We start from the raw sequence: 27,541 nt of genomic DNA on the forward strand, positions 1-27,541 counted from the left end.
TTTTCTAAATAATTTTTTTTAATGTTTATGAGGCAATGAATTTGTATTTCTATTGTGACATACATAGGCTAGGGCAGTGATGTCAACTGATGCCCATAGGAGCAAGTGCGCGCTTTAGAGCCCAGGAGAGCCTGAGCGCTTTACAGCGGAAAGGAAAGAGACAGATGAAAGAGGTGGTATATGCCGCTTGGTCGAGCTGTATACAGGGATGGCCATCACTGATTCAATAGATAAAGGGAAGAGAACTTATTAAAACTGTATCCATGTTAATTTTTAGATTAGTCTGAGAAGTATAAGTGCATTATAAGAATGTAAGTTTTAATTTTAATATTCATTTTTCACAAGTTTGCTTTTTTATTCAAAAGGAATATTTTCTCAACTTTTTTACATAAAAGTGAAATTTTCAGATATGTTTGTTTAGTAGCCTTACAGGTACTAAAACAATGTTTTCGTAACTCTAATATATCGTAAATACGTATTACTGAAGATAGTGTATTAAAATGTTTGAAAATATTGACATGGAAAATGTTTGTAAGGAAATGAATTAAAGCAAATACTGTTACATCACAAACAAAAGATATGTGCCTATGTGTTGGTAAAACGTCAGCACTATAGCTTCAGCAGATTTCGAGATAATTTAATATTCTGGTAACAGAAAGTTGCGCACCAATATCACCTAAAAGCATAATGCGATAAGAGTTTTATTATGTAATATTAGTTACAGTTAAAACATATACCTAGACAACTTTGCTTTGTACTATAATATTGTTTTGATTACTTTTATAAGGCTAAAGATACCATCAATATCAATTTCAACTTATCATGTCATATTCAGTGTCTTTCTTTGGGATAACACTTTCTTTATGAATGATGTGTTTAATTCACTTAGTACAGTATACCTTATTTTATTTCATGGAGTGCAGTTTCATAGAATAGACTTTGCCGACAGACCTTCTACTGCCCCCTACTAATTGGTAGTCATAAATAAATGTCTTCCTTACTGTGACGGAAATCTTGTCTTCTCCTGTCCGTAACCAATCACAACCTTCGTTCAGAAGAATTGACAGGTTCCCGTCAAATCCATGTGGAGGCAGAGTTGTCGCATCTTTTCCGAATTCCAAGAATCCCGTCAGTTTCACTGCATAATTTCGAAGGTCACCAGGATTGTGGGAAATGTGCAATGTTGGGACGAGGGGACAGGATGGAATTGTCAGAGTTGTTTGTGTAGGAAGTCATAAATCTGTAAGTGGGTGTTCAAAGGAGCCACCGAACTGCACTCCTTGAAATAAAATAAGGTATATAGTTGTAGTTATTATGGAATTTGTGTGAATATTCCTTCTTTACTATTTATTATGTTATTAACGTTTAAAACACAACTGCAATATTAGGCTAAGAAATAGGTGTTAGTACTTTTGTTTTACAGACAATATAAGAGATAACAAACGGAAAGAAGCCATATAAAAATAACGACATAAAATTTCACGTTCCGTTTGAAGTTTTTGCACCACTGTTTTCCTTAATCCAACAGGCTGCTTATTCCTCCTAGCATACCTAGCGCTTAATGCCCGCGCACGACGTCAAGGTCAGAAAAATGCGCTTGCTTTGACATCACTGGGCTAGGGGATTATTCTACAGCTTAATATAAACATTCAATAAATTTGCTTGGTTTTGTTCACCATATGTTTCTTCTTTCTCCTGAAAAGTTGCAAAAACTGACAATGTCTTTCAGCTCCGACTGATTCAATTAATGGCAATGAAAACATTCAAGACAAGATTGTCTCCATATTTCCCCCAAATCCACTTGTATACACTCTTATTTAAACCTCTTTGCCTCATACTACATGTGACTAGCCTCGCGAACACCAAGACATTCCAGGGTCATTCTCCAATGCAATACCACTCTTGCAAGCAGTGGTCATAATATCAGATTCCTCACTACGTTGCATTTATTTGTGCAATTATATTTATAAACCCAGAACAGTAAGATTAAAAATAATAATAAAACAAGGAAAGTAGAAACACAATTTTCAATACCACCAATCACACACACACTGGCACCATGTTTACTTCTGTTGATATGAAACACGAGCACAAGCAGTCAACGTCATTACAAACATGGCTGCAAAAGATTAAATTCTTTTCACGAAAATTCATCCATTGCACATATTTGTTGTCCAAATTGGTATTAATTCAACCAAACTCGCTTCCAAATTAAATATATCTCTTCACATTTTTTTCATGTTAATATAACAGTTCTATATTTTGATTTGGAAGACCCATACTTCAATGCTGTTCTTTCCGTGTAACCAAGCCAACATATGCATCATCATTATACAATATCTCGATGATGCAGAATTAGCACATGCGTAAAAGCGTCAGAAGTACTGCCACTTGCCAAGGATGGCATCTTTGATGGCATCGACATACTGTGCTGGAACCCAGTACACCCAATATCTGGACGCATCAGTAGGACCAAGCTGGATTCCCTGCAAAATATAAGTCACAATCTTTTACATCAAATCATATTTAAAAATGAGATACTATCTTACTTACTTACTGGCTTTTAAGGAACCCGAAGGTTCATTGCCGCCCTCACATAAGCCCGCCATTGGTCCCTATCCTGAGCAAGATTAATCCAGTCTCCATCATCATATCCCACCTCTCTCAAATCCATTTTAATATTATCTTCCCATCTACGTCTCCGCCTCCCTAAAGGTCTTTTTCCCTCCAGCCTCCCAACTAACACTCTATATGCATTTCTGGATTCGCCCATACGTGCTACATGCCCTGCCCATCTCAAACGTCTGGATTTAATGTTCCTAATTATGTCAGATGAAGAATACAATGCGTGCAGTTCTGTGTTGTGTAACTTTCTCCATTCTCCTGTAACCTCATCCCTCTTAGCCCCAAATATGTTCCTAACCACCTTATTCTCAAACACCCTTAATCTCTGTTCCTCTCTCAACGTGAGAGTCCAAGTTTCACAACCATACAGAACAACTGGTAATATAACTGTTTTATAAATTCTAACTTCCAGATTTTTCGACAGCAGACTGGATGATAAAAGTTAATCAACCGAATAATAACAGGCATTTCCCATATTTATTCTGTGTTTAATTTCCCCCCGAGTATCATTTATAATTGTTACTGTTGCTCCCAGATATTTGAACTTCACCTCTTCAAAAGATAAATTTCCAATTTTTATATTTCCATTTCGTACAATATTCTCGTCACGAGACATAATCATATACTTTATCTTTTCGGGATTTACTTCCAAACCTATCTCTTTACTTGCTTCCAGTAAAATTCCCGTGTTTTCCCTAATCGTTTGTGGATTTTCTCCTAACATATTCACGTCATCCGCATAGACAAGAAGCTGATGTAACCCGTTCAATTCCAAACCCTCTCTGTTATCCTGGACTTTCCTGATGGCATACTCTAGAGCAAAGTTAAAAAGTAAAGGTGATAGTGCATCTCCTTGCTTTAGCCTACAGTGAATTGGAAACGCATCTGACAGAAATTGACCTATACAAACTCTGCTGTATGTTTCACTGAGACACATTTTAATTAATCGAACTAGTTTCTTGGGAATACCAAATTCAATAAGAATATCATATAAAACTTCTCTCTTAACCGAGTCATATGCCTTTTTGAAATCTATGAATAACTGATGCACTGTACCCTTATACTCCCATTTTTTCTCCATTATCTGCCGAATACAAAATATCTGGTCAATAGTTAATCTATTACGCCTAAAACCACATTGATGATCCCCAATAATTTCATCTACATATGGAGTTAATCTTCTCACAAGAATATTGGACAATGAGATACTATCAGACTCTCAAACTGCCATCCTTGAAATAACAGTACAGCTATCTATGAAATCCTCTGAAAGAAGTTCAACACTGCCACAATGTACAAAATTGAGTGAGAAAAGAAAAAATGTCATGAAGATAAGTTTGTACGTTTCACGCATTTTTCAACAATTCAGTTCATTCATCATGTTGCGAAAAGGAAATAACATTTCAATGGATACCTAATCATTGTGGTATACCTGGAAAAGAGAAAGTCAATAACACTGAAAAACAGGCAACATATTTGCAACCAAGACCTCTTCAAGTGATATCTCTATCCAATGCTTTTGCTTCAGTAAAGTCTCATTTTACAAACCTATGGATCAACAATTGGCTCTCTTCTGACAAAGGAAAAATTTTACAGTCTGTACAAAAAAAACCAAATGACCTGAAAATGTACAAAAACTTGCCCAGACATGTTCAAACATTTTTAACAAGAGCCAGAACAGGTCACATTGTCACTCAATTGTACCTACACCGATTTCACATTTCTGATAATCCTACTTGTTTGTGGTGTAATAATCATGATGAAGATCTGGTACACATTCTTCTATACTGTCCATCCATAAACCATAAAAGAAGTAAATTAAAATCATCAGTACCAGTTGCAGAAGACACAGCCCTGCAGTATATATTGACTACACCCCAACTCTGGATACTAGCAACAGGCATCTATAATGAACACCGATCAAAATACCCTCATTTCTCGTGAAAAACAACTGAATAGACTACAGTGGACTATAGTGGACTTTATGTTGTCAGCAAACAGCTGGATATATTAAGAAGATTGATTTTTTTTTTTTTATTGGGTTATTTTACGACACTGTATCAACATCTAGGTTATTTAGCGTCTGAATGAAATGAAGGCGATAACGCCGGTGAAATGAGTCCGGGTCCAGCACCGAAAGTTACCCAGCATTTGCTCATACTGGGTTGAGGGAAAACCCCGGAAAAAACCTCAACCAGGTAATTTGCCCCGACCGGGAATCGAACCCGGCCAGACGCGCTAGCCGTTACTCCACAGGTGTGGACAAGAAGATTGATCATGTTGCGAATATTATTACTGGGTAGAGTGTATTTTGTCGAACCATTATTCAAAACCACTGTGTTTGGACACCTCTGTATGTTTGACACCTCTTTATATTAAATCTACGTACTTAGACTTCAACAAACAAAATTTGATAACACAATCTCAAGGGAAAAAATGGAACACTCTGCATCATAATCCACAGTTAATTCCCGATTTACCATGCACCTCATCTAGCTGCATTTAGATTGGCAACAGGCCATGATTGTTTGGCCAAACACCTACATAGAATTGGAATATATCAGTCCCCTAACTGCCCATTGTGCAACTCAAACCAAGAAATGGATTCGGAACACCTCAAAATCTGTGCTTCAGTGGCTGGCCATGATAATATCTTTGAAAAGTATTGGAGTGCAAGAGGTCAAATGACTTTATTGTCAAATGCCTGGCATTAGAAAACAACATATTGGACATATTTTCTTTGAACCAGACAAATTTTTATGCTTTTATATGTCCAATATATCCACTATGTTGGACACCTCTTAATCCTGAAAGTTGGACATTGGGACTACGAAATTTCGATGTTAAATGGAGGTCGCCTAAAATCGGGGTTCTACTGTACATCGCATGATGTTGTGGGTGAAAACTGAAAACATGCACATCAGCATTGTTTGTGTCTTCTTGAGTGAATAATGCATTCTTTATTCTACGTAATTACTATGTCTGCACACCCAGGGTTTTTCTCTACAACACTTGTCAGTTTATCTTTGACCTTTTCTGTAACATCTCTTAACCCCAGACGAACTAGAGGAGGCTAATTAATTATATTCAGTGATTGTGACACTTGTTCTATTAACTGAAAATTTTATAGCTTCGATGATTCTAAGTCCCAGGTCCTTACCACAGAATTGAAATTTTTCGAAATATACAGGGTGATTCACGAGGAGTTCCCGCCACTTACGGAGCTTATTTCCACAGAAATTCTGAGCAAAAAATGTCATATAAACATGTGTTCTCAAAATTTGCAGAGTTACATTAATTTGAAGTTGTTTGCAAAACACTTTTCTTTTTATTTAGTTTTAAGGGTAAAAGAATATTAAAAATAGAGAATGAACCATTCAGAAGTATCATTTCTTTAATTGGCTAGTATTCTGAAGCTAAAAATGTGTTGTTAATTCCTTAGTTGCTTTGTAGATATTTTTTTTTTTTTTTCAATTTTTAATTAAATATGTTGTTGTTTTCTAATGCCAGACATTTGACAATAAAGTCATTTGACTCTTTCACTCCAATATTTTTCAAAGATATTGTCATGGTCAGCCATTGAAGCACAGATTTTTTAGGTGTTCCGAATCAATTTCTTGGTTTGAGTTGCACAATGGGCAGTTAGGGGACTGATATATTCCAAATCTATGCAGGTGTTTGGCCAAACAGTCATGGCCTGTTGCCAATCTAAATGCAGCTACAGGTGATTTGCATGGTAAATCGGGAATTAACTGTGGATTATGATCCAGAGAGTTCCATTTTTTTCCCTTGAGATTCTGTTATCAAATTTTGTTTGTTGGAGTCTAAGTATGTAGATTTAATACATCTTTTCACAGAGTAATACATTGAATTTATAGTCACGACGCTGTTATTCCCAGCATGACTCCTCATCTTTGCTTACGTCTTAGGAAGTGAAGACTCTATAAAGTCTAGGTAGGTAGTATTGTTCGCCATTTTTGTTCTTTCGTTGCCGAGTCACCATACGAGGAATCTATTTGCCATACCGTTAAACATTAACATGTCGTAGCTCCTGTGATAATAAATCAAACACACTGTAATTCAGCAAATAATTGAGCGGCAAATAATGTCTTCGTGTGCTTTCTGCGAACCCCCAACAAAAGAGCCAAAATGGCGGGCGATTATATTAAGTATTTATCGAGCCTTAAGAAATGAATAACGTCTTCCTCAGCGAATCACAAGATGCACACGTTTAAATGTAGCTGACCTGCAATGCGATTGGCTGCCGGAAATTAGAGCGACAAACTATAGTAACAGGTCTGTAAGTAGCAGTGCTGCTCTTCTTTGCTAAAGCATCCGCATTCTCGTTTCCCAAGATCCCACAATGGGATGGTATTCATTGGAATACAATCCTTTTATTGAGTGTTATTAATTGAGAGAGCATTTTAGTTATTTCTGCTGTTTGGGATGAAAGTATGTGTCTTGAGACTATTGATAGAATAGCTGCTTTGGAGTCTGACTTGGTTTCAAATATAAAAGCCACTTCTTGAAAACTAAGATCTTATCCCATATTTCTCTTCCTCCTCTATATAATATTGAAAATCTATGAACTTGGACAAATATGACTCAAAGGCAGGGAATGTCTTAAATTATGATTTCACTACTCAAATAGGCTATCTTAAATTGCGATTTTAAATTATTTTATGCTCGACCATACCGAAATGTAGTAATTATACACCTGGTAGCAGCCCTTTAATGGACCTCATTAAAGTACACCTATTCATTAAAGTTCAGGTGTTCCACCAATCAGAAAATACCATTGTAGCAATATGAAAGCACAAGTATCGATTATTCTCGGATATGCAATCGAAAGACAACTAGCGCGAGATTAGATTAATAATTAGCATTAATTGTAAATAATATTCAAATAAATTCAATTTGTCATCTCGTTTTTCAATGTCTAATTCAATTTCAAGGTTATATCAAGATTAATGTTTGTTTTACTCTCTAGATTATATCAAGGTCAATGTCGACATTTGTTTCTCGGAAAAAATCAATACTTTCGCGTCTGCACACATCTCACAATTTACGAGGTATTGCACAAGGTCAGTTCCGCTCCTCAGTCAGATAAGAATAACATGAATACTTATGAATAATTTCAAGTTAGAAATATGGTCGAGCATAAAAAGTCATATGGAACTTGACTATAATGGTAATTAAGATGCGTGTATGAAAATTATGAAACTCGCTTGCGCTCATTTCATAAACATACTCGCGTCTTAATTACTACCATTATAGGCTCGTTGCATAACGTACTATTAAAGAAGAAGTCTTACCATTATATGGTACTCTTCATGGCCTTCTATAGGTTCACTGACCACACCCTTGATTGTGTTCATGGGAATCTTATCAGTCCTTTCCTTGGTGCCAATCCATACCTGGTCCTGCTCCATCTTGAATGTCAGTCGTACCTTGCCCCCAGACTTGTTAAGCATTCCAGAGAGTGGGTATGGAGGGAGAGCATCCTAAACACGAGAAACAAAATTAATCTTACCTTTCATTTCCTTAAAACAGAAATGAAAAGTGAGAAAAAGTAGTTGAAAAATAATTTGTATGTATTTCACCTTACCTCAATAAGTCACAATATTTCCATTCTCCCTTCTATTATTTATGTTGTTGTTGTTTTCTAATGCCAGGCATTTGACAATAAAGTCATTTGACCTCTTGCACTCCAATATTTTTCAAAGATATTGTCATGGTTAGCCACTGACGCACAGATTTTGAGATGTTCTGAATCCATTTCTTGATTTTCAATTATTTATGACAATGAACATTACTCACCCTTCACAAAGCTTTTCTGTCTTCTTTATTAACAAGAACACTTTTATTGTATAAATTGAGACAGTGGCTAGAAAAAGGATGCATGACCTTGTGTACCTTTTTTCAGCTCCGGTTAAAATAGCACAAGGTTACCTTTATTCGTGTTTAATGAGTAACCGTCTTGGAGCTTCTTGACAATACAGAGAGATCCACTGATGATGTGGCACTTGAGATAATGAATTATTTATGATTCAAACAAATAGTAGAATATGGCAGTTAGCACATGAGAGCAGAACATAATAACAAAAATGGAATATTTATTAAAATTAAAATTATCAATTGTTAATGTTATATGAATTTCTAGAAATTCCTAAACTGGATTTTATAAAGTCTTAAATGTCTCTTTTTAGCACCTAGAAATCCGTTCCCTACTTATAACACTGAACTTGATTCTGACATATGCAATGCTAATCCAAATGCCATTTAACAATGTTAAGAAATGAAATACCCGCATGGCAAGAGATTGGCATGTGCTACCATCTTAGGAATTGCACAGAAGGAAAATCGGACAATTTACCAACTTCATTTCAAATAAGCTGTGCATCCATATTTTCTACTTATAGACTATATTCCGAAAAAAGTGTGCGGGTATTCGAGAAAATACGGTAATTCTGGTTATTATTATACAAGCATTCTGCTATACAGTAGCATGCAAATTAATCCGAACACAACATATTTTTACATTTTCTGTCATTGTTGGCTTCACAGCTGCTCATACCACTTTAATTGACATCTGTAGTAAGTGTAATTCCATTGTTGAAGGTCTGTCATTATTTTTTTTATAATATGTGACATTTTGCCTGTCATTTTGTACTTATAAACATTTCAGTTGTGTTGAAGACTTAATACTGCAATCCTGTGTACATTCTGTCGTATTCACAAATGGATACAACTCCACGAAAACGGTCTAAAATGATAACATTAGCAGAGCATTCTTCTATGACACAGAGGCAAATTGCTGCAGAATGTCACATTAGTTTGGCTACCGTTAATTCGATCATAAAACGATACAGGGAGACTGGATCCATCACACCCCAGAAAAAAGGAAACTGTGGCCGGAAAAGGAAGACTTCACCTGCAGATGATCGTTTAATTGTCAGGAAAAGTAAATTAAATCCTAGACTAAATGCTGTCGACTTAACCCGCGAGTTAATGGCTACCACTGGGGCGAATATTCACGTCAACAACAGTGCGGCGTAGGCTTTTGGAAGCTGGATGAAGGGCTTGTAAGCCTATTAAGAAGCAACTGCTAACCCCTGTTATGTGCAAAAAACGCATAATGTGGGCAAAATTACTGTACATCAACACTGGACAGTGAATGACTGGAAGAATATACTTTTTTCCGATGAGTCTCATTTCGAGGTCCACGGCCACCGTGTTTCTTACGTATGGAAAGGATCCGAAAAAGTAACAGCAGCTCATCTCCAACAAGCACCCAAATACCCCCCTAAAGTAATGTTTTGGGGTTGTTTTACACATGAAGGGCCTGGAGCATTAATACCTATCAAGGGAATGATGAATTCTGACAAATATATTCACTTATTGGAAACCAGAATCGTACCCCAGCTGCAAAAATCATTTCCGGATGGCAGAGGTGTGTTCCAACAAGACCTGGCACCATGCCATACGTCTCGAAAAACTACAGAATTCTTCAACAAGAAGAATATTCAGGTACTCCCCTGGCCAGGCAACTCACCCGACATCAACCCCATTGAGAACTTGTGGCCAATTTGCAAAAGAAGAATGCAAAAAATGGATTGTTCTACAAAGGAGAAGACGATTTCTGCCCTCATTGGTGTATGGTTTCGCGATGAAGAAATGAAGAATATTTGTGGGAAATTAGTGGAATCCATGCCAAATCATCTCAGAGCTGTTATTAGGAACAAGGGAGGCCACATAGATTACTGAGGTATGTCTTAGATCCTTTTTTTATCCCGTTTGAGTGTTTCTGCATAAGTAATTATGTTGTTCGGATTAATTTGCACGCTACTGTAACTGATGCATTCTTATACTGAACTACACTGAATTTACTTTTTAACGAAAATATTTTGTGAACATCTCCAAAACATATCCTGCAGTATGTTTTGCAAATGTTTCAATCACTACACAGTATTAAAAAAGTTATTTCACAATCTCTCTTTTGTACATTGTTACTAACCTCAACGACTTCTGTGCCTTTAGAAGTACAGAAAATTAATTAAAATTAATTTAACACAATATAAATACCTTGGTGTTCTTGATTCCTGGCATAACATCATCTGGTACACCTTTATCTAACACCTTCCTGTGTTGTTTTTGTTTGCAGAAAGGTTCCTTACTTGCAGCTGCCATTTTCTCATCTTGCAGATCCTTTGATATTAAATCACACAATTGATGTTATAGACAGCACCATGAAGCAGTCTTTGTATCACAGCATGTTACTGATAAATTATACCAACTGAAATACATTTTCATCAACGTATTTTCACGTTCATAACTAATAACAATAACATACAAGAAAAACTTCACCAAGACGATTTGAAAGAAAACTTATAACTTGTCCAATTTCTTAAAATTGGAAAAAACAGCTTTTCGAAGAATGAGAAAGGATGAACTGAATAATCATATTTTCTATCTCAAAGTGCTTGTATTTGGATTACAGAGATGTGATATGTTTGTGTAAATTAATTTTTAAACTTATGTTTTTAAAGTTAACAGTTTAGGATGGAAAATTAAAAAAAAAAAAATCCATGGCGCTATAGCCTATGAAGGGCCAAGACCGACCAGCTGGCTGCGGCCTCACGTCCACATGCCGAAGCAGAGGTGGACGATCATCCAACCAGAATGGAGGTATCGTGTGGTTAGCATGATGATCCCCCAGCCGTTATAGCTTGTTTGCGAAACCGGATTTTCACTACCTATCGTAGCTCCCCAAGTGCATCACGATGCTGAGTGGGCACCAGTTCCATACATTGGCAGAAATTTCATGAGAAAATTTCTTCCCTCACGAGGACTCGAACCAGCGCACATTCCATAATGCGAGTCCTAGACAGGATGCCTTAGACCACGATGCCACGGCACAGGACTTAGAATGAAAAATATCAGATATAATTTCGCAAATGACATTCATGATTCATAGTGGAAAACCCATTTATCCTTCCCATTTAATATTACACCTAAATATGTCAATCTAGAAACGCAGTCAATTGGGTCATTGTTCAGAAACCATTTCTCTCTCTTACTCATTTTACTCCCATTTTTACAAATTAGGGTTTTCGTTTTTTTTTCCCCGTTTATTTTCAGGTCCCATTTCATGCAATAATTTGAAATTTCGTTAACAGCATTTTGTAGACCAATAATCGATAAAGGACCAATTGCACAATCATCAGCGAAAAGTAGTCCCGGCATTGTTTTGTTAAAAACTTGGGCAATGACAGCATTGCAAATATTATCTAAAATATCATTAATATATATATATTGAAAAGATATGGACTCATATTGTAGCCTTGCCTTATCACTTTTATTTGTCTAATGTATCTGGATAGTGTTCTCTCAGCGAGCTTTATCAATTAAGGTATTCTTACCTGTTTACTTGGTGTTGATACTGCAAGAACATCATCCAACTTGGATCCTACAACCATCACTTTTGCACCTTTCACAACACCTAATTCTCTAAGAGTACGTTCATCTTTTGCTAACCCTTTTATCATAACCTTCTGCATTGACTGAGGAACTCCTGCACAAAAGAATACATAGAATCAAATATAAAAGCAATAATAAAATTATCGAGTTCAGAATATTTAAGAGGTCAGAAATAGTTTAACAAGGGAATTCTTAATGAGCTTATATCGACCTCTTCTCGAAATGCACACACTGTTTTCTCTATAGCAAAGAGAAGAAAAAAAAAAAAAAAAATAATAATAATAATAATAATGTTTTATTTTCGCTGGCAGAGTTAAGGCCATAAGGCCTTCTCTTCCACTCAACCAGCCTTAATCAATACAATACATAAATTTAAATTACAAATATTTTCACTACACTTAAAAGGTTCTCCAGCAATAATCTGCACTACACATTTATTTAAATTTAGATAAATCTATAAGGTAAAGTAGTAACTTAATTTATGAGCTAATTTAATTCAATGAATTATAATTAATTTAATATTTGAGATAGCTAGTAAAATGATGAAAATTAATTTAATATAAGCTTACTAGGACTATGTTACAGGGAGAATATATATATTTCTATTTCTATAATGAGAATATTAATATAATTGTCATTAGAGGTTTTGTAAATCTATTTAGAGAAATTAAAGATAATAATAATAAGAATGGACAGATGTTAGTTTCATTATAAGTAACAAATATTAATCAGCAATTCATCTGTTAAGTAAGAATTTATGTAATTTTGACCTAAATGAAGCTATTGTCCAACAACCCCTTATATCACTCGGAAGCGAGTTCCAATTTCTAGCAACTGAAACTGTATAGGATGAAGAATATAAAGATGTCTTGTGGTAGGGTATAATGAGTAAATTGTTATAATGAGATCTTGTACTTAGCTGATGATATGCGGATAAATTTTGAAAACGAGAAGCCAAATATATTGGGGTAGCGGTGCGCAGAATTTGAAACAAGAGAACAAGGGAATGCAGAGCTCGTCGATCGCTTAGCCTTAGCCAAGACAGAGTTTGGAAAGACGGGGAAACATGATCATACTTACGAATATTACAAATATAACGGACGCACGCATTATGCACACGTTGTAGCCTGTTGCTCAAATTTGCAAGTGCTCATAGTAACTGTAAGGTTACGAAATGGAAGCTTAAAAGAGAGGAAATGCTGGAGCAGAAGTTTACTGCAAGGAGTTTGTGCATTACACCATATGACAAAGGAAAATCAGTCTTCGAAGGGAAAGTTCAAGCTACAGAAGGCATCCTAAGAAATGTGATTGCCAGAACCCTAAACCTCAACAAAGTAGTAATCTTTGTGCACTCTAAAGCATCAAAAGAATTAATTACAACAAACAACATGCTAAAAGTTAAGGCTGTGAATTTTTTTTACATCATACTGCACATTTATCTGCAAATTGGACATTAAATACGAATGCAGGGAATTTAAATAAATTAAATATGAGTCCATTGGGTTAATGGTGGTTGTTAAAAAAAGAAACATTTTAAAATTTCATTGTTATTGTTAAAAAGAAAAATCACCCCATTTACAATGTCAATGTAAGATCTAAATTATAATAATTATTACTTGTTAAAACATAGTCCAAATAGTCATAAATTGAAATGTGATGTGAACCAATTAAACTATTGAAATACTCCAGAAGGCAATCGTGAGCTGTGATCATTCATGTCCAGGAGCAAGGATATTTGACCATATCTCTGATAGGTTGTTCTTGCAGCTGCAACTGGTGTTCATAATTTCCAAGAACAATCTTTCGAATCCAATAATTTGTAAAGTATGCTCTATTATTTTTAACCCGGGAGAAGGCGCTTACTGGGTAAAAGACGGCACTTTGTTTTAAACCTGCACTATAATGGCAGGAAACCTCTGACCTCCTCAGTCTTTTATATCTCTAATTAGTGCCTTGTTGACAATTTGTGCACCTGAAATAATCAAAGTTGTGCTCTATTTCGAACAGGTACTTGTTCTTTTTATATATATATATTTTTTTATTTTATTGGGTTATTTTATGACGCTGTATCAAGATCTAGGTTATTTAGCGTCTGAATGATATGAATGTGATGTCGGTGATATGAGTCCGGGGTCCAACACCGAAAGTTACCCAGCATTTGCTCATATTGGGTTGAGGGAAAACCCCGGAAAAAACCTCAACCAGGTAACTTGCCTCAACCAGGATTCGAACCCAGGCCACCTGGTTTCGCAGCCAGACGCACTGACCGTTACTCCACAGGTGTGGACTTCTTTTTATAGCACGGTGTTTTTGCCATGTGCGCTCTCTCATGTTACAACATGAAAATGCATTCCCTTGTATCCCAGTAAGGTACGCATTCCACTAAACTGGCAACATTGTGATGGCGTGACTTCCCCATTACATCATAACCTGCATTGTTGACATTTTGTGTACTTGCAACACTCACTTATAATTACGTGCTCGTTGTCGGACAATCCTCGTGTTATATAAATAACAGTTTACCATTCTCTTTTGCGTTTTATATGAAGAACGATTCTCCATTATTCATAAAATATTGATATATTACCGTATTTGTGTAACTTTATTAGTTCTGTTAACATAATTTCCGTAATATTAGATTGGATTTATTGTGAAATGTAAAACATATTTTCTACATAACATTGTAATGTATTCATTTCTGTAGAATGTTTCTTGTTCTGTTACTTTATTTTTATAAAAGGACTATGATATTTTTCCCATTTGTATTAGACATTTAATTCTGTGGCTGGGAGGAAAAAGGTCTTAAGTCAATTTTTTTTTTTGTGAAAATGAAATTTTTATATATTCTGAAAGCGGAAACAATTCTCTACAATCTAGTTAAAGTCAAATAAGACTCCTGACCAAATGTTCTAAGTACTTTTTCAATCGAGCACATACAGAATAAAGGACTTAAGAATATTTAATACTTTATTCCTTACAAACATTACATGTTTACTTTCCATGCTTCCCTATTAAAAAGGTCTAACTTGTATTTTAGCTATTTTCTCACATACTGATGCCCTTTCCGTTTCAAATTTTAAGCACCAGGTAAATAGTTCTATATTGTTTAAGACCCATTTTGCATTCCTAATAATTTACATTTCCCATTTATTTGACATGAAAAAGGTCTTATGTTTAAACAGTCCCTTCATTTCAGTTTGGGTTGTAGTCTTAAAAGGACTTAAGTGCGGCTATTTTTGGAAATAATCAAGAAAATTGTTAAATGAGCAACATTACCTATTTTAGAAGAAATATAAACAAACAGTATCCAGGTAAAAACTTCTTAATTAAAAAAACTCTATAACTGACACCAATTTCAATCTTTCTATTGCTCTCCTGAAAAGTATAAAATTTTTTCTTATGACTGTTTTCCTCCCAGCCACAGAATTCAACCATTGTGTTGCTGCAATTTAGATTATAGCAGTAAAGAAAAAATAAATACTGTAATTAACTTTTGAAACAGAAAAAAATGTAATGCGAAAATGTAATAAAATGTTCCATGGTCGTATTATTAAAAATCTTGTAATGTTTAAAATAAAAATAATATCACGAGACAAAATGCTCAAGCAAAAATCAATAAGTTGAGCTTAATAACCTATTTTCAGTAGCGCGGTCTTTTTGACCGCATGCACCTCATGTTATAACATGTATGCAACTTCTCCCGAGTTAATAGGCATTGGATAACATTTTGTGCTTGCTTTCTTTTTTCACATTGTAGTGAAGTATCTTTTCCTTTTGGATCCACCTGCTTACTGTGCTCGACCTAATACTAGATTTTTAATTTCAGAGCCCATGGTTCATACAAAAGTGAAGTTAATTAAATATCAATAATATGATAGATAAAACAATACAATACAATACAATACAAAGGCAATTGGTTTACACATATGCTTAGGATGCAACCATTTTATAATATTATTACAATATATGTCTATTGGAAAACCTATAGGAAAACAAAATGTTGTTGTTGTTTTCTAATGCCAGGCATTTGACAATAAAGTCATTTGACCTCTTGCACTCCAATATTTTTCAAAGATATTATCATGGCCAGCCACTGAAGCACAGATTTTGAGGTGTTCCGAATCCATTTCTTGGTTTGAGTTGTACAATGGGCAGTTAGGGGACTGATATATTCCAATTCTATGCAGGTGTTTGGCCAAACAATCAAGGCCTGTTGCCAATCTAAATGCAGCTACAGACGATTTTCGTGGTAAATCGGGAATTAACTGTGGATTATGATGCAGAGAGTTCCATTTTTTCCCTTGGGATTGTGTTATCAAATTTTGTTTGTTAAAGTCTAAGTATGTAGATTTAATAAATCTTTTCACAGAGTAATAAGTAGATTTAGTAACAGGTCTGTAAGTAGCAGTGCTGCCCTTCTTTGCTAATGCATTCGCATTCTCGTTTCCCAGGATTCCACAATGGGATGGTATCCATTGGAATACAATTATTTTATTGAGTGATATTAATTGAGAGAGCATTTTAGTTATTTCTGCTGTTTGAGATGAAGGTGTGTGTTTAGAGACTATTGATAGAATAGCTGCTTTGGAGTCTGAAAATATAACTGCATTCTTAAATTTATTGATGTGAAATAGAAGATTTCTGAGACTTTCACTTATTGCAACGATTTCTCCATCAAAACTTGTTGTTCCATATCCAAGAGACCTATAAAGTGAGAAGAGACAGCACGTAACACCTGCACCGGCACCTTGTTCTCTGGAAATGAAGCATCCGTCGGTGTATAAAATGAAGCCAGTTTTGTGGAGTGTGCCTAATATTAATTGTCTCTAAAGACAATTGTTTCATTATTTCTGTGTTTACTTCTGATTTCAGTATTTCTTCTGTTAAATTCTATATTTAATAGAGTTAAAGGGTTTGGTTTAATTTGTAAGTTTTCTTTTAAATTCGGGATATTGATTTTCTGTTTAAAAGTCAAAACAAAATGTTGGAAGACCTACAAAATGCTAGAGATGACAATTTTAAAATTTAACAAAACTCTATGAAATCTTATAGGCAAGGAGGCCCAATTAATGCACTTTATGATGATGGTTAATACAAATAACAATGTTACAAAAACAGTGTGACTGCTATTGAGGCTTATCAGAAACTATATAATACCTATTATATCTTGCAGATGCTGCTTCAGCTGTCCAACTGTACTGTCAAGAAGAAAATTTACATCATATTTGTTTTTATTATATATTACTTTAAAATCTACACTTTCTTTTGCAATTTCTCCTACTTTCTCTTTTGTCTCTGAACAAAGTTCACTTTCTGCTCCCTTACTATCAGAGTTGCACTTGTCACTATTGGCATCACCTTTCTCTGAGCCTGAAACAATAAGAACAGAGAGTGGAATGAATAATGTTAGGCTACTTAATTTTGTATACCAGTTTCAACTTTAATGATTGTAAACATCAGGGATGGTCAAGATCACTGACTTAATCATGATTTAAATAAAATATTTTTTATTATTATTTTAAATAACTTTATTTTTAATATCAGTCTAACAATACACAGATGTAATATTCAATTAAAAATTCAATATACAGGGTGATCCGTTTGGGTATGGATAAAATAAAAACACCGTAAAACATTTACTACTGAACTTTGTTTGTTGAAACTTTGTGCATACAACACTGAAAGATGGGAGATTCCTGAGCAAAACACAACCCCCATTGCGCACCCTGCAAAACTCATAACCGTGCGTTTTTTTAAAGCACTTCATGCTTTTGCTGCAGCAAAATGAGAGTCGAAAAAAAAAACGTAAGTAGGTCAACTGACTGCACAATGGTGGACAATTAATATTGGCTTCTATTACTGCAGTAATAAATTTAACCCTAAAAGAACTGAACATGTTAAATAGTTTCGACTTCCATGATAATGACATGGAATTATTATTACTAGACGATTTTAACAATGATAAACGTTGTAAGAGACCAAAACATGCATTCCACCATGATGGATCGTGCAGCAAACTCGTAAACTGAAGTTTTGATTTGCTGCATGGTTACTACAGCGCTGCTGCAGAGCTTTACGTCTTGCTTAAAAAAAAACGTACAGTAATGGTGATGTACTTCAGCCCATGTCTGTTGTAACATAGGAGGGGTGATTTGTTGAAAGGCTTGAGTAATTTTTACTATCAGATCATCAATGTTCCTGGGTTTCTGTGAATAGACTATGTCTTTAACAAAACCCTACATGAAGAGTCAGAAGGGGTTAGATCTGGGGAGTTTGAGGGCCAAGCCAAGAGAGAGATGCTTCTCGTACTGAGTTTCACTCCTGTATGTTTTTTTTTTTTTTTTTTTTTAAACAGAACCTGTTTCCACAAATGTTCGATACCACAACATTATGGAATCGTATCTAGATACAGTACGCACACTATACTTACATCGAAATTCCCTTTCAACTCTTTTAACACTCTCAACTTTAGCATACCAAAGAACACATTATGCCCACTGTTTATTTGTAATAGCCATTTTAATCATCTACGATTTTCATTTGTCCTTTCAGATTATGCATTGCTGATTGTCATATATGGAAACTCCCATCTTTTTAATTATAATATAACCAGCAAGAAATTTTTCCTACTATCATAATAGCTCTATAATAATAAATTAATATTATCCATACCCAAATGGATCAGACTGTATATTAAGGTTAACAGTCAACAATGCACAAACAAACATTACAATTTAAAGTGAGTGAGTTTTACAGTTTAAAATGAGTGTGTTTGCATACTGGTTTTTGCTCAAAAAAAAATAAAAAATAAAAAAATAAATAAAAAAAAAGAAAGAAAGAAAGAAAGAAAGAAAATCAGCTGCCGGTCATAAACATGACCCTATATGCTTTAGCGATATATTTTGAAAAAGTGCTCAAAGTACCAGGTAAAACCGGTGTAAGAGATAAATGTAAAGTATGCAAACTGGAGATTCAAGGGCTTGTGGCTTGGCTGAAAGCACACAGCAGTACATGTTTCAATGAAACTTGCAATCCTGGAAATGAGAATGAAATAATGACCTGCAGTGATGTTAATACTCCAGCATCTGTAGACAATACAAGTAAATACTTTATTTAATATATTTAGTTGTAAGCACATAGGGTTTGGAATTGAACGGGTTACATCAGCTTCTTGTCTATGCGGATGACGTGAATATGTTAGGAGAAAATACACAAACGATTAGGGAAAACACGGAAATTCTACTTCAAGCATGTAAAGCGATAGGGTTGGAAGTAAATCCTGAAAAGACTAAGTATATAATTATGTCTCGTGACCAGAATATTGTACGAAATAGAAATATAAAAATTGGAGATTTATCCTTCGAAGAGGTGGAAAAATTCAAATATCTTGGAGCAACAGTAACAATTATAAATGACACTCGGGAGGAAATTAAATGCAGAATAAATATGGGAAATGCCTGTTATTATTCGGTTGAGAAGCTTTTGTCATCTAGTCTGCTGTCAAAAAATCTAAACGTTAGAATTTATAAAACAGTTATATTACCGGTTGTTCTGTATGGTTGTGAAACTTGGACTCTCACTTTGAGAGAGGAACAGAAATTAAGGGTGGTTGAGAATAAGGTTCTTAGGAAAATATTTGGGGCTAAGAGGGATGAAGTTACAGGAGAATGGAGAAAGTTACACAACGCAGAGCTGCACGGATTGTATTCTTCACCTGACATAATTAGGAACATTAAATCCAGACGTTTGAGATGGGCAGGGCATGTAGCACGTATGGGCGAATCCAGAAATGCATATAGTGTGTTAGTTGGGAGGCTGGAGGGAAAAAGATCTTTGGGGAGGCCGAGACGTAGATGGGAAGATAATATTAAAATGGATTTGAGGGAGGTGGGATATGATGATAGAGACTGGATTAATCTTGCTCAGGATAGGGATCAATGGCGGGCTTATGTGAGGGCGGCAATGAACCTCCGGATTCCTTAAAAGCCAATAAGTAAGTAAGTAATTGTAAGCATAGAAGTCTATTATAAAATGTAGTAGGCAGGGACTTGAAATTTTCATACTTATTTACAAATGAGTTTTAAGGAACCTGGAGGTTCATTGCCACCCTCACATAAGCCCGCCATTGGTCCCTATCCTGAGCGAGATTAATCTAGTCTCTACCATCATAACCCACCTCCCTCAAATCCATTTTTATATTATCCTCCCATCTACGTCTCGGCCTCCCCCCAAGTCTTTTTCCCTTCAACCTCCCAACTAACACTCTACATGCATTTCTGGATTCGTCCATACATGCTACATGCCCTGCCCATCTCAAACGTCTGGATTTAATATTCCTAATTATGTCAGGTGAAGAATACAATGCATGCAGTTCTATGTTGTGTAACTTTCTCCATTCTCCTGTAACTTCATCCCTCTTAGCCCCAAATCTTGAAATTATTCAAGTGTTTATTTTTTTATTTCTTTTGTTTGCAGACAGGCTATGTTCAGTAATTAGTTCAATCATTCACTAAAAAGCTTCAACAATGGATAAGTTCATTACAAAAATTTCTCAAGAAAAAAAAAAAAAAAAAGAACTGCATGAACAAATTGGTAGATTTATGAAGGACTTGAGGTTTTCCAATGTTGGATATGGAATAACTCTTCTCGGGTTCTCAGCCAGGTGAGTTGGATAGTTGCTTCCAAGCTTGGCTGGCTACTTAAAGATTAATTTTTTTGATTCTACAGAATTATCTGTTATGATTTTCTCCATAACCATAACAGACAATTCCGTAGGACCAAAAAATTAATCTTTACGTAGATCATTCACCCAACAGTGCATATATACTGTGGAGTCCCAACCACCAAGTCACTCAAATGAGTGCACTCCTTGTGTGATGACTGTTGACTTAATGTATGTGTCAATATATATGTCGAACATGGAGTAAGGCCACTAAAGGAAAATACCAAAGGAAAAAGATTTGATCCAGTGCTGTGGATTGAGCCTCGGCGTAGCTCAGTGATTAGAGCCCAATGCGCAAAAATTAGGGTCCTGGGTTAGCTCTGTCATCTTCGCGATTGTGTGTGTGCCTACCCACTTCACTTTGCGTGATTTGGGTTCTGCATACTGTGGGTAGATGGTAGGACTGTGACCCATTTTCAAATTGCACACCACTTCGGCATGCCAAGTTATGCATGATGTGTATCTGTGAAGAGCTACTAAGGTGAGTGTATGTTAAGTATTCGTGTAAGTGTAGTGTAAGGAATGGGTGAGGATGATGATGAAGGTGAGGAAGGGAGAAGGGAAACCCGGTGCCAGCACGTAGCCTACTCCTGTCGAATAGCACCAAAGGGGGAATGTTAAAGCACAAAAAATAAACGAATTCCGTTATCTTAGCAGTTTCGTTGCAGATGATAATAAAAGTACAGCCGAAATTAAAAGAAGAATTGCTTAGCTAAACAAGCCTTCATTAATAAAAAAGCAATTACTGACATAGACATTAAAATAAAGAAAACTTCTACACAAAAATTTGTTGTTTTCTAATGCCAGGCGTTTGACAATAAAGTCATTTGACCTCTTGCACTCCAATATGTTTCAAAGATATTATCATGGCCAGCCACTGAAGCACAGATTTTGAGGTGTTCCAAATCTATTTCTTGGTTTGAGTTGCACAATGGGCAGTTAGGGGATTGATAATTCCAATTCTATGCAGGTGTTTGGCCAAACAATCATGGCCTGTTGCCAATCTAAATGCAGCTACAGACGATTTGCGTGGTAAATCGGGAATTAACTGTGGATTATGATGCAGAGAGTTCCATTTTTTCCCCTTGAGATTGTGTTATCAAATTTTGTTTGTTGAAGTCTAAGTATGTAGATTTAATAAATCTTTTCACAGAGTAATACGTAGATTTAGTAACAGGTCTGTAAGTAGCAGTGCTGCCCTTCTTTGCTAAAGCATCCGCATTCTCGTTTCCCAGGATTCCAAAATGGGATGGTATCCATTGGAATACAATTCTTTTATTGAGTGATATTAATTGAGAGACACAAAAATTTGATCTGGGGTGTATGATTGGGGCCTATTTAATGAAAGAAAAAATTGGCAACTTGGAAAGCAAGAAAAGGATCATTTAAAGGACACGGAAATGTGGATCTGTCACACAATACTGAAAATAAGCTGAAGACAGACTGCTAAATGCTGAAGTTTTAAAGAGGCTAAATGAAAACAGACCATTGAAGAAATTACAGAAAAGAAAAAGAAAATAAATCAGATCATATACTCTAGTCAGACGAAAGCCTCTAAATACATATTTAGTTAATATATTGAAGGGGCAAATACTTAGCACGAACAGAAGAGAAAGACGAAGAGAAAAATACACCAAAGACATGAAGAAGTGTAAAAACTACAAAGAATTTTAAAAGCTAGCAGAGAAAAGAAAAATATAGTTCAAGTGACAAAGCATTGCCTTTAGAATTCATTAACTGACTGATTATTGAAATACTATATGACATAAAAGAGTGTATGAAAAGATGTCTTCGATAATTGCTTATCATTTTTTTTGTGTATTGTTTATATTGTGTATACCACTGCCACCGGGTGCTTGCCCACTTGCAGTGTAAATAAATACATCAAATTGAATATAATTATTATCTGCAAATACTACGTATTTTATACTGAAGGACGTGAGTTCAGAACAAATTCTCTCAGCAAACGAAAATTCAGAAATATCAGTCTTAAATGCTATAAACATATTAAAATAATGCAGAGTAGAGTGATTATGCATATAGGAACAGCCATAAACCTAGAGGACATCGTCGACCAGGAAGACCGTTAAGAAGACTGCTATATGGGGCCGAAACAGGTCTACAGAGGCCTAATTCGTGAAGGATGATGATGATGATGAGGAACGGTCATGTCTGCTGCTTTGTTATCGCAATCTGCATTATCGACCATCCGGGCAACAACACCAATTTTGCATCAAAATAAGGATGAAAAATTGCTGTGGAAGTGACGACCAGTACAGAGGTGAAGTCATATACCTTGCATGTAAGCTTTTTGGTAGGTACACAGATAGCAAGTTTTCATAAGGTCGAGTGTCAGTAACAGATTGGGTTTGGTTAGTTCAGGCTTTTGGTAGGCCTATGCCTTGTATATACACATTTTGGTAGGTAGGTGAGTATGGATAGATATCCAATTGTAAAGAATTATCGGGATTCTTTTATTATAGGATATCGCTTAATTTTCGTCAAGTTTGACAAACGATGACATCAGAACACTGACGTCACAACATGGCCGACGTAAACCAACACGACGAGTAAATAAAACTCACTGAGATATCACCTCAACTAACCCACTAACCTTCTCACATACGTTGATCTCACGTCACTGAGATATCACCTCAACTAACCCACTAACCTTCTCACATACATTGACCTCATGTCACTGAGATATCACCTCAACTAACCCACTAACCTTCTCACATACGTCGACCTCATGTCACTGAGATATCACCTCAACTAACCCACTAACCTTCTCACATACGTCGACCTCATGTCACTGAGATATCACCTCAACTAACCCACTAACCTTCTAACATACGTCGACCTCATGTCACTGAGATATCACCTCAACTAACCCACTAACCTTCTCACATACGTCGACCTCATGTCACTGAGATATCACCTCAACTAACCCACTAACCTTCTCACATACGTCGACCTCATGTCACTGAGATATCACCTCAACTAACCCACTAACCTTCTCACATACGTCGACCTCATGTCACTGAGATATCACCTCAACTAACCCACTAACCTTCTAACATACGTCGACCTCATGTCACTGAGATATCACCTCAACTAACCCACTAACCTTCTCACATACGTCGACCTCATGTCACTGAGATATCACCTCAACTAACCCACTAACCTTCTCACATACATTGACCTCATGTCACTGAGATATAACCTCAACTAATCCACTAACCTTCTCACATACGTTGACCTCATGTCACTGAGATATCACCTCAACTAACACACTTACCTTCTCACATATGTTGACCTCATGTCACTAAGATATCACCTCAACTAACCCATTAACCTTCTCACATACGTTGACATCATGTCACTGAGATATCACCTCAACTAACCCACTAACCTTCTCACATACGTCGATCTCATGTCACTGAGATATCACCTCAACTAACCCATTAACCTTCTCACATACGTTGACCTCATGTCACTGAGATATCACCTCAACTAACACACTAACCTTCTCACATACGTTGACCTCATGTCACTGAGATATCACCTCAACTAACACACTTACCTTCTCACATACGTTGACCTCATGTCACTGTGATATCACCTCAACTATACCACTAACCTTCTCACATACGTTGACCTCATGTCACTGAGATATCACCTCAACTAACCCACTAACCTTCTCACATACGTCGACCTCATGTCACTGAGATATCACCTCAACTAACCCACTAACCTTCTCACATACGTTGGTCTCACGTCACTGAGATCACCTCAACTAACCCACTAACCTTCTCACATACGTCGGACCACATGACATCACCCCATTCTCCAATCTAGCCAATCTCCAATCTGTTTCTTTGTTTATACTTATATATAAAATTGGAGCAAAGTGATTAAGTTCTGATATGGATTACAGTGTGATATTTGACATATTTAAACTTGTTGTGAATCCAAATTTCAAGCCAAATTCTTATGTTGCTTGTGTCTATGAATCTTTATGGTATGTGACTTTTATTGAAAAAGTTAATTATGAAGAAGGTGATTGCTACAATAAAATTCATGTATCCACATAGGCCCTCTCCATCATTTTATTGACCTCACAATGACAGTTGTGAAGTTCCATTTTCAAACATTTTGTGCCAAATTGATGTCAACACAGTCACAGGAAAGATCTATACTTTAAACCAAGATTCTTACAAGAGAACTGAATCCGAACTGTCTCAGTTGTAAAAAGTTACTTTTGTTCACATTTTGAGAAATGATGGGTTTGGGGCAAAAACCAGGCAGCTCCAATTTTTTTCATTTTTGAGGACGCTCTATCGTTTGGTCGAAGAATCAAGTAGTTTCAAGAATTTCAGTCACAGTTAATAGTACATTATGCAACGAGCCTATAATGATAATAATTAAGACGCGAGTATGTTTGTTTATGAAACGAGCGCGAGTTTCATAATTTTCATACGAGCGTCTTAATTACCATTATAGGCAAATTTCATACGACTTTTTATGCTCGACCATATTTCTAACTTGAAATTATTCATAAGTATTCATGTTATGGTTATGTAAGTGAGGAGCGGAACTGACCTGAATTGTGAGATGTGCGCAGAAGCGAAAGTATTGATTTTTTCCGAGGCACGAATGTCATTGACCTTGATATAATCTAGAGAATAACATGAACATTAGGGTCTTGATATAACCTGGAAATTGATTTAGAATTGAAAACCGAGATGACAAATTGAATTTATTTGAATATTATTTACAATTAACGCTAATTATTATAGTAACAGAACATAACCTTCTGCGACAGTATTGGATTTCCAGCCTCCGTGACTTTTCACTAATTGTCTTTCGATTGCATATCCGAGAATAATCGGTACTTGCGGTTTTATAATGGTACAATGGTGATTTCTCATTGGCTGAAAAACTGAATTATAATGAATAGGTGTAGTTTAATGAGGTGCATTAAAGGGCTACTACCAGGTGTATAATTACTACGTTTCGGCATGGTCGAGCATAAAATACATTTTGGACCTGCCTCTTCTGTACATACTTATTTTTTGGCGGTAAGTTTTTCTTCATTATCTCGAAAAGTACTGAATTGGAACTGCCTGGTTTTTTCCCCAAACCCCTCAAAAGTTGTACCTTTTACACTTCTATATTTCTCTGCCAAAAAGCAAGCTGTCACTATTTTTCCATTACAAATTTTTTGTCTACAGATATAGCACTGTGTTTTCATTACTACATAAATAATTTTCAGCATTTTCTCAGATGTGGCACTTTGTAAAAAAAAATTAATTTCCAATAAACGCAAAAAAAATCCTAAAAAAGGTAAAAGCGGCATAGTAATTTAAATATGCAATTTTTATAATGTCCAATATAAATCTCAGTTACAGAGCAAAGTTTAACAAAAATTCAATGATTACATTGAAAACTATGGTGCTATTTGTAATTTTTTTTCAACTGCTAACATGTAACTACATTCATAACAATATAACTATTTTCTGCTTCAACGATTTCACGAATTTCAACACAATTTTAAAGAAAGACATTCAATGATAACACATCTGCAAAGTCTCAGCAAAAATGGAAACATGGGTGACATGGTCTGGATGAATTGACCTATACAGTATACCTATGAAGACATTTTTGTTAAATACTAGAATTGGTAGAAAAATAGGAAAAGATGACTATGCAATATAACATGGGGAAATTTTCAGTATAAGGATTCTTCACTGACAATTATATCTTGAAATACCTACTAAAAAGAGAAGATTTGTCTGCGATTGTCGAATGTGCATCATCATGCTTACGAAAAGGCACTTTTCAGTGCCAATAATTTATTTTGTGTCCACAAGGTTGAAATTTTGGAGGAAGAGGGAAAGGGAGGAATCCGTGTCCTGAAATTTATCCGGGTAAGTATAAACAATAATTTCAACATTAACATATCAAGTAAATTGTAGACAAAGAACTGATTTTTACATTTTGACAAAATTTGATTAACTTAAAATAAGGAACTTTTGCGCGTCCCGACAAAAATTACTGGTTCGCCGGACACGTATTTTAAAAAAGGGGCACTGTACTTTTTTTTTTTTACGGCACGTATGGTAAGCTTAAACGGAAACTCATATAGGCTATAGGACATAATAATGCAAATGAATATAAATAGGGGTACTAAATAGTTTCATTTATGCTGAAATATAATCAAAATAAATATAATGAATTTCTATCTGTACTTTATAGCTTCTTGAAGTTACAGTGTACACGTTTAGGTAAGGTTATAAACATGTTGTCGCAACTGTATGCAATTGTTGATCTCTCTTACAATTCTAAACTGACATGCACGTTATTAGACAGCGAAATATTTATGTTACTTAATGACAAGGAGGTACCAAATGTAATGTAATTGCTCAGAAATTGAACGATTTATTTTCTAGTCATCGCATGAAAACTCAAAATATAACCCTTTCAAATTATTGCATTAATATTCTACAAATTTACAACAAATCTACGTACCAATACACTCCATGTTGGATTATTTTGAACAACCAATCACTGCAGAGTTTTCTAACCTCGTTCTGACAACGTTCCATTGGGATTTGATGAGAATTTGTGACACATAAGATCTCGCAGGAAGAAAATTTTCCTCCATGATTCCGTGACAGACCACAGTCGCTAATCGCGATTATGTCCTATCGC

General features: G+C 35.6%; 1 protein-coding gene across 1 annotated transcript; it reads right to left on the reverse strand.

Annotated features, from left to right (window-relative positions):
- Positions 1-1,925: 1,925 nt before the first annotated feature.
- On the reverse strand, positions 1,926-27,524 carry LOC138703652 (ubiquitin domain-containing protein UBFD1-like). The gene is made up of 6 exons (XM_069831711.1): positions 27,359-27,524; positions 17,263-17,475; positions 12,048-12,199; positions 10,711-10,833; positions 7,941-8,129; positions 1,926-2,486 (listed from the first exon to the last, which is right to left on the reverse strand). The coding sequence occupies exons 1-6, from the start codon at positions 27,369-27,371 to the stop codon at positions 2,376-2,378; spliced, it is 801 nt and encodes a 266-aa protein (XP_069687812.1). The 5' UTR covers positions 27,372-27,524; the 3' UTR covers positions 1,926-2,375.
- Positions 27,525-27,541: the final 17 nt, after the last annotated feature.

This window comes from Periplaneta americana, chromosome 7, assembly GCF_040183065.1.
Source record: "Periplaneta americana isolate PAMFEO1 chromosome 7, P.americana_PAMFEO1_priV1, whole genome shotgun sequence".
Lineage (NCBI taxonomy): Eukaryota > Metazoa > Arthropoda > Insecta > Blattodea > Blattidae > Periplaneta > Periplaneta americana.

What these genes read in the sequence shown, in the direction of transcription:
- LOC138703652 (XM_069831711.1), bottom strand. An exon ending in TATCAACACCAAGTAAACAG is followed by an intron (nt 10,834 to 12,047) that starts GTAAGAATACCT and finishes TTAATATCAAAG; the next exon opens with GATCTGCAAGATGAGAAAAT. An exon ending in CAGGAATCAAGAACACCAAG is followed by an intron (nt 8,130 to 10,710) that starts GTATTTATATTG and finishes TCTCGTGTTTAG; the next exon opens with GATGCTCTCCCTCCATACCC.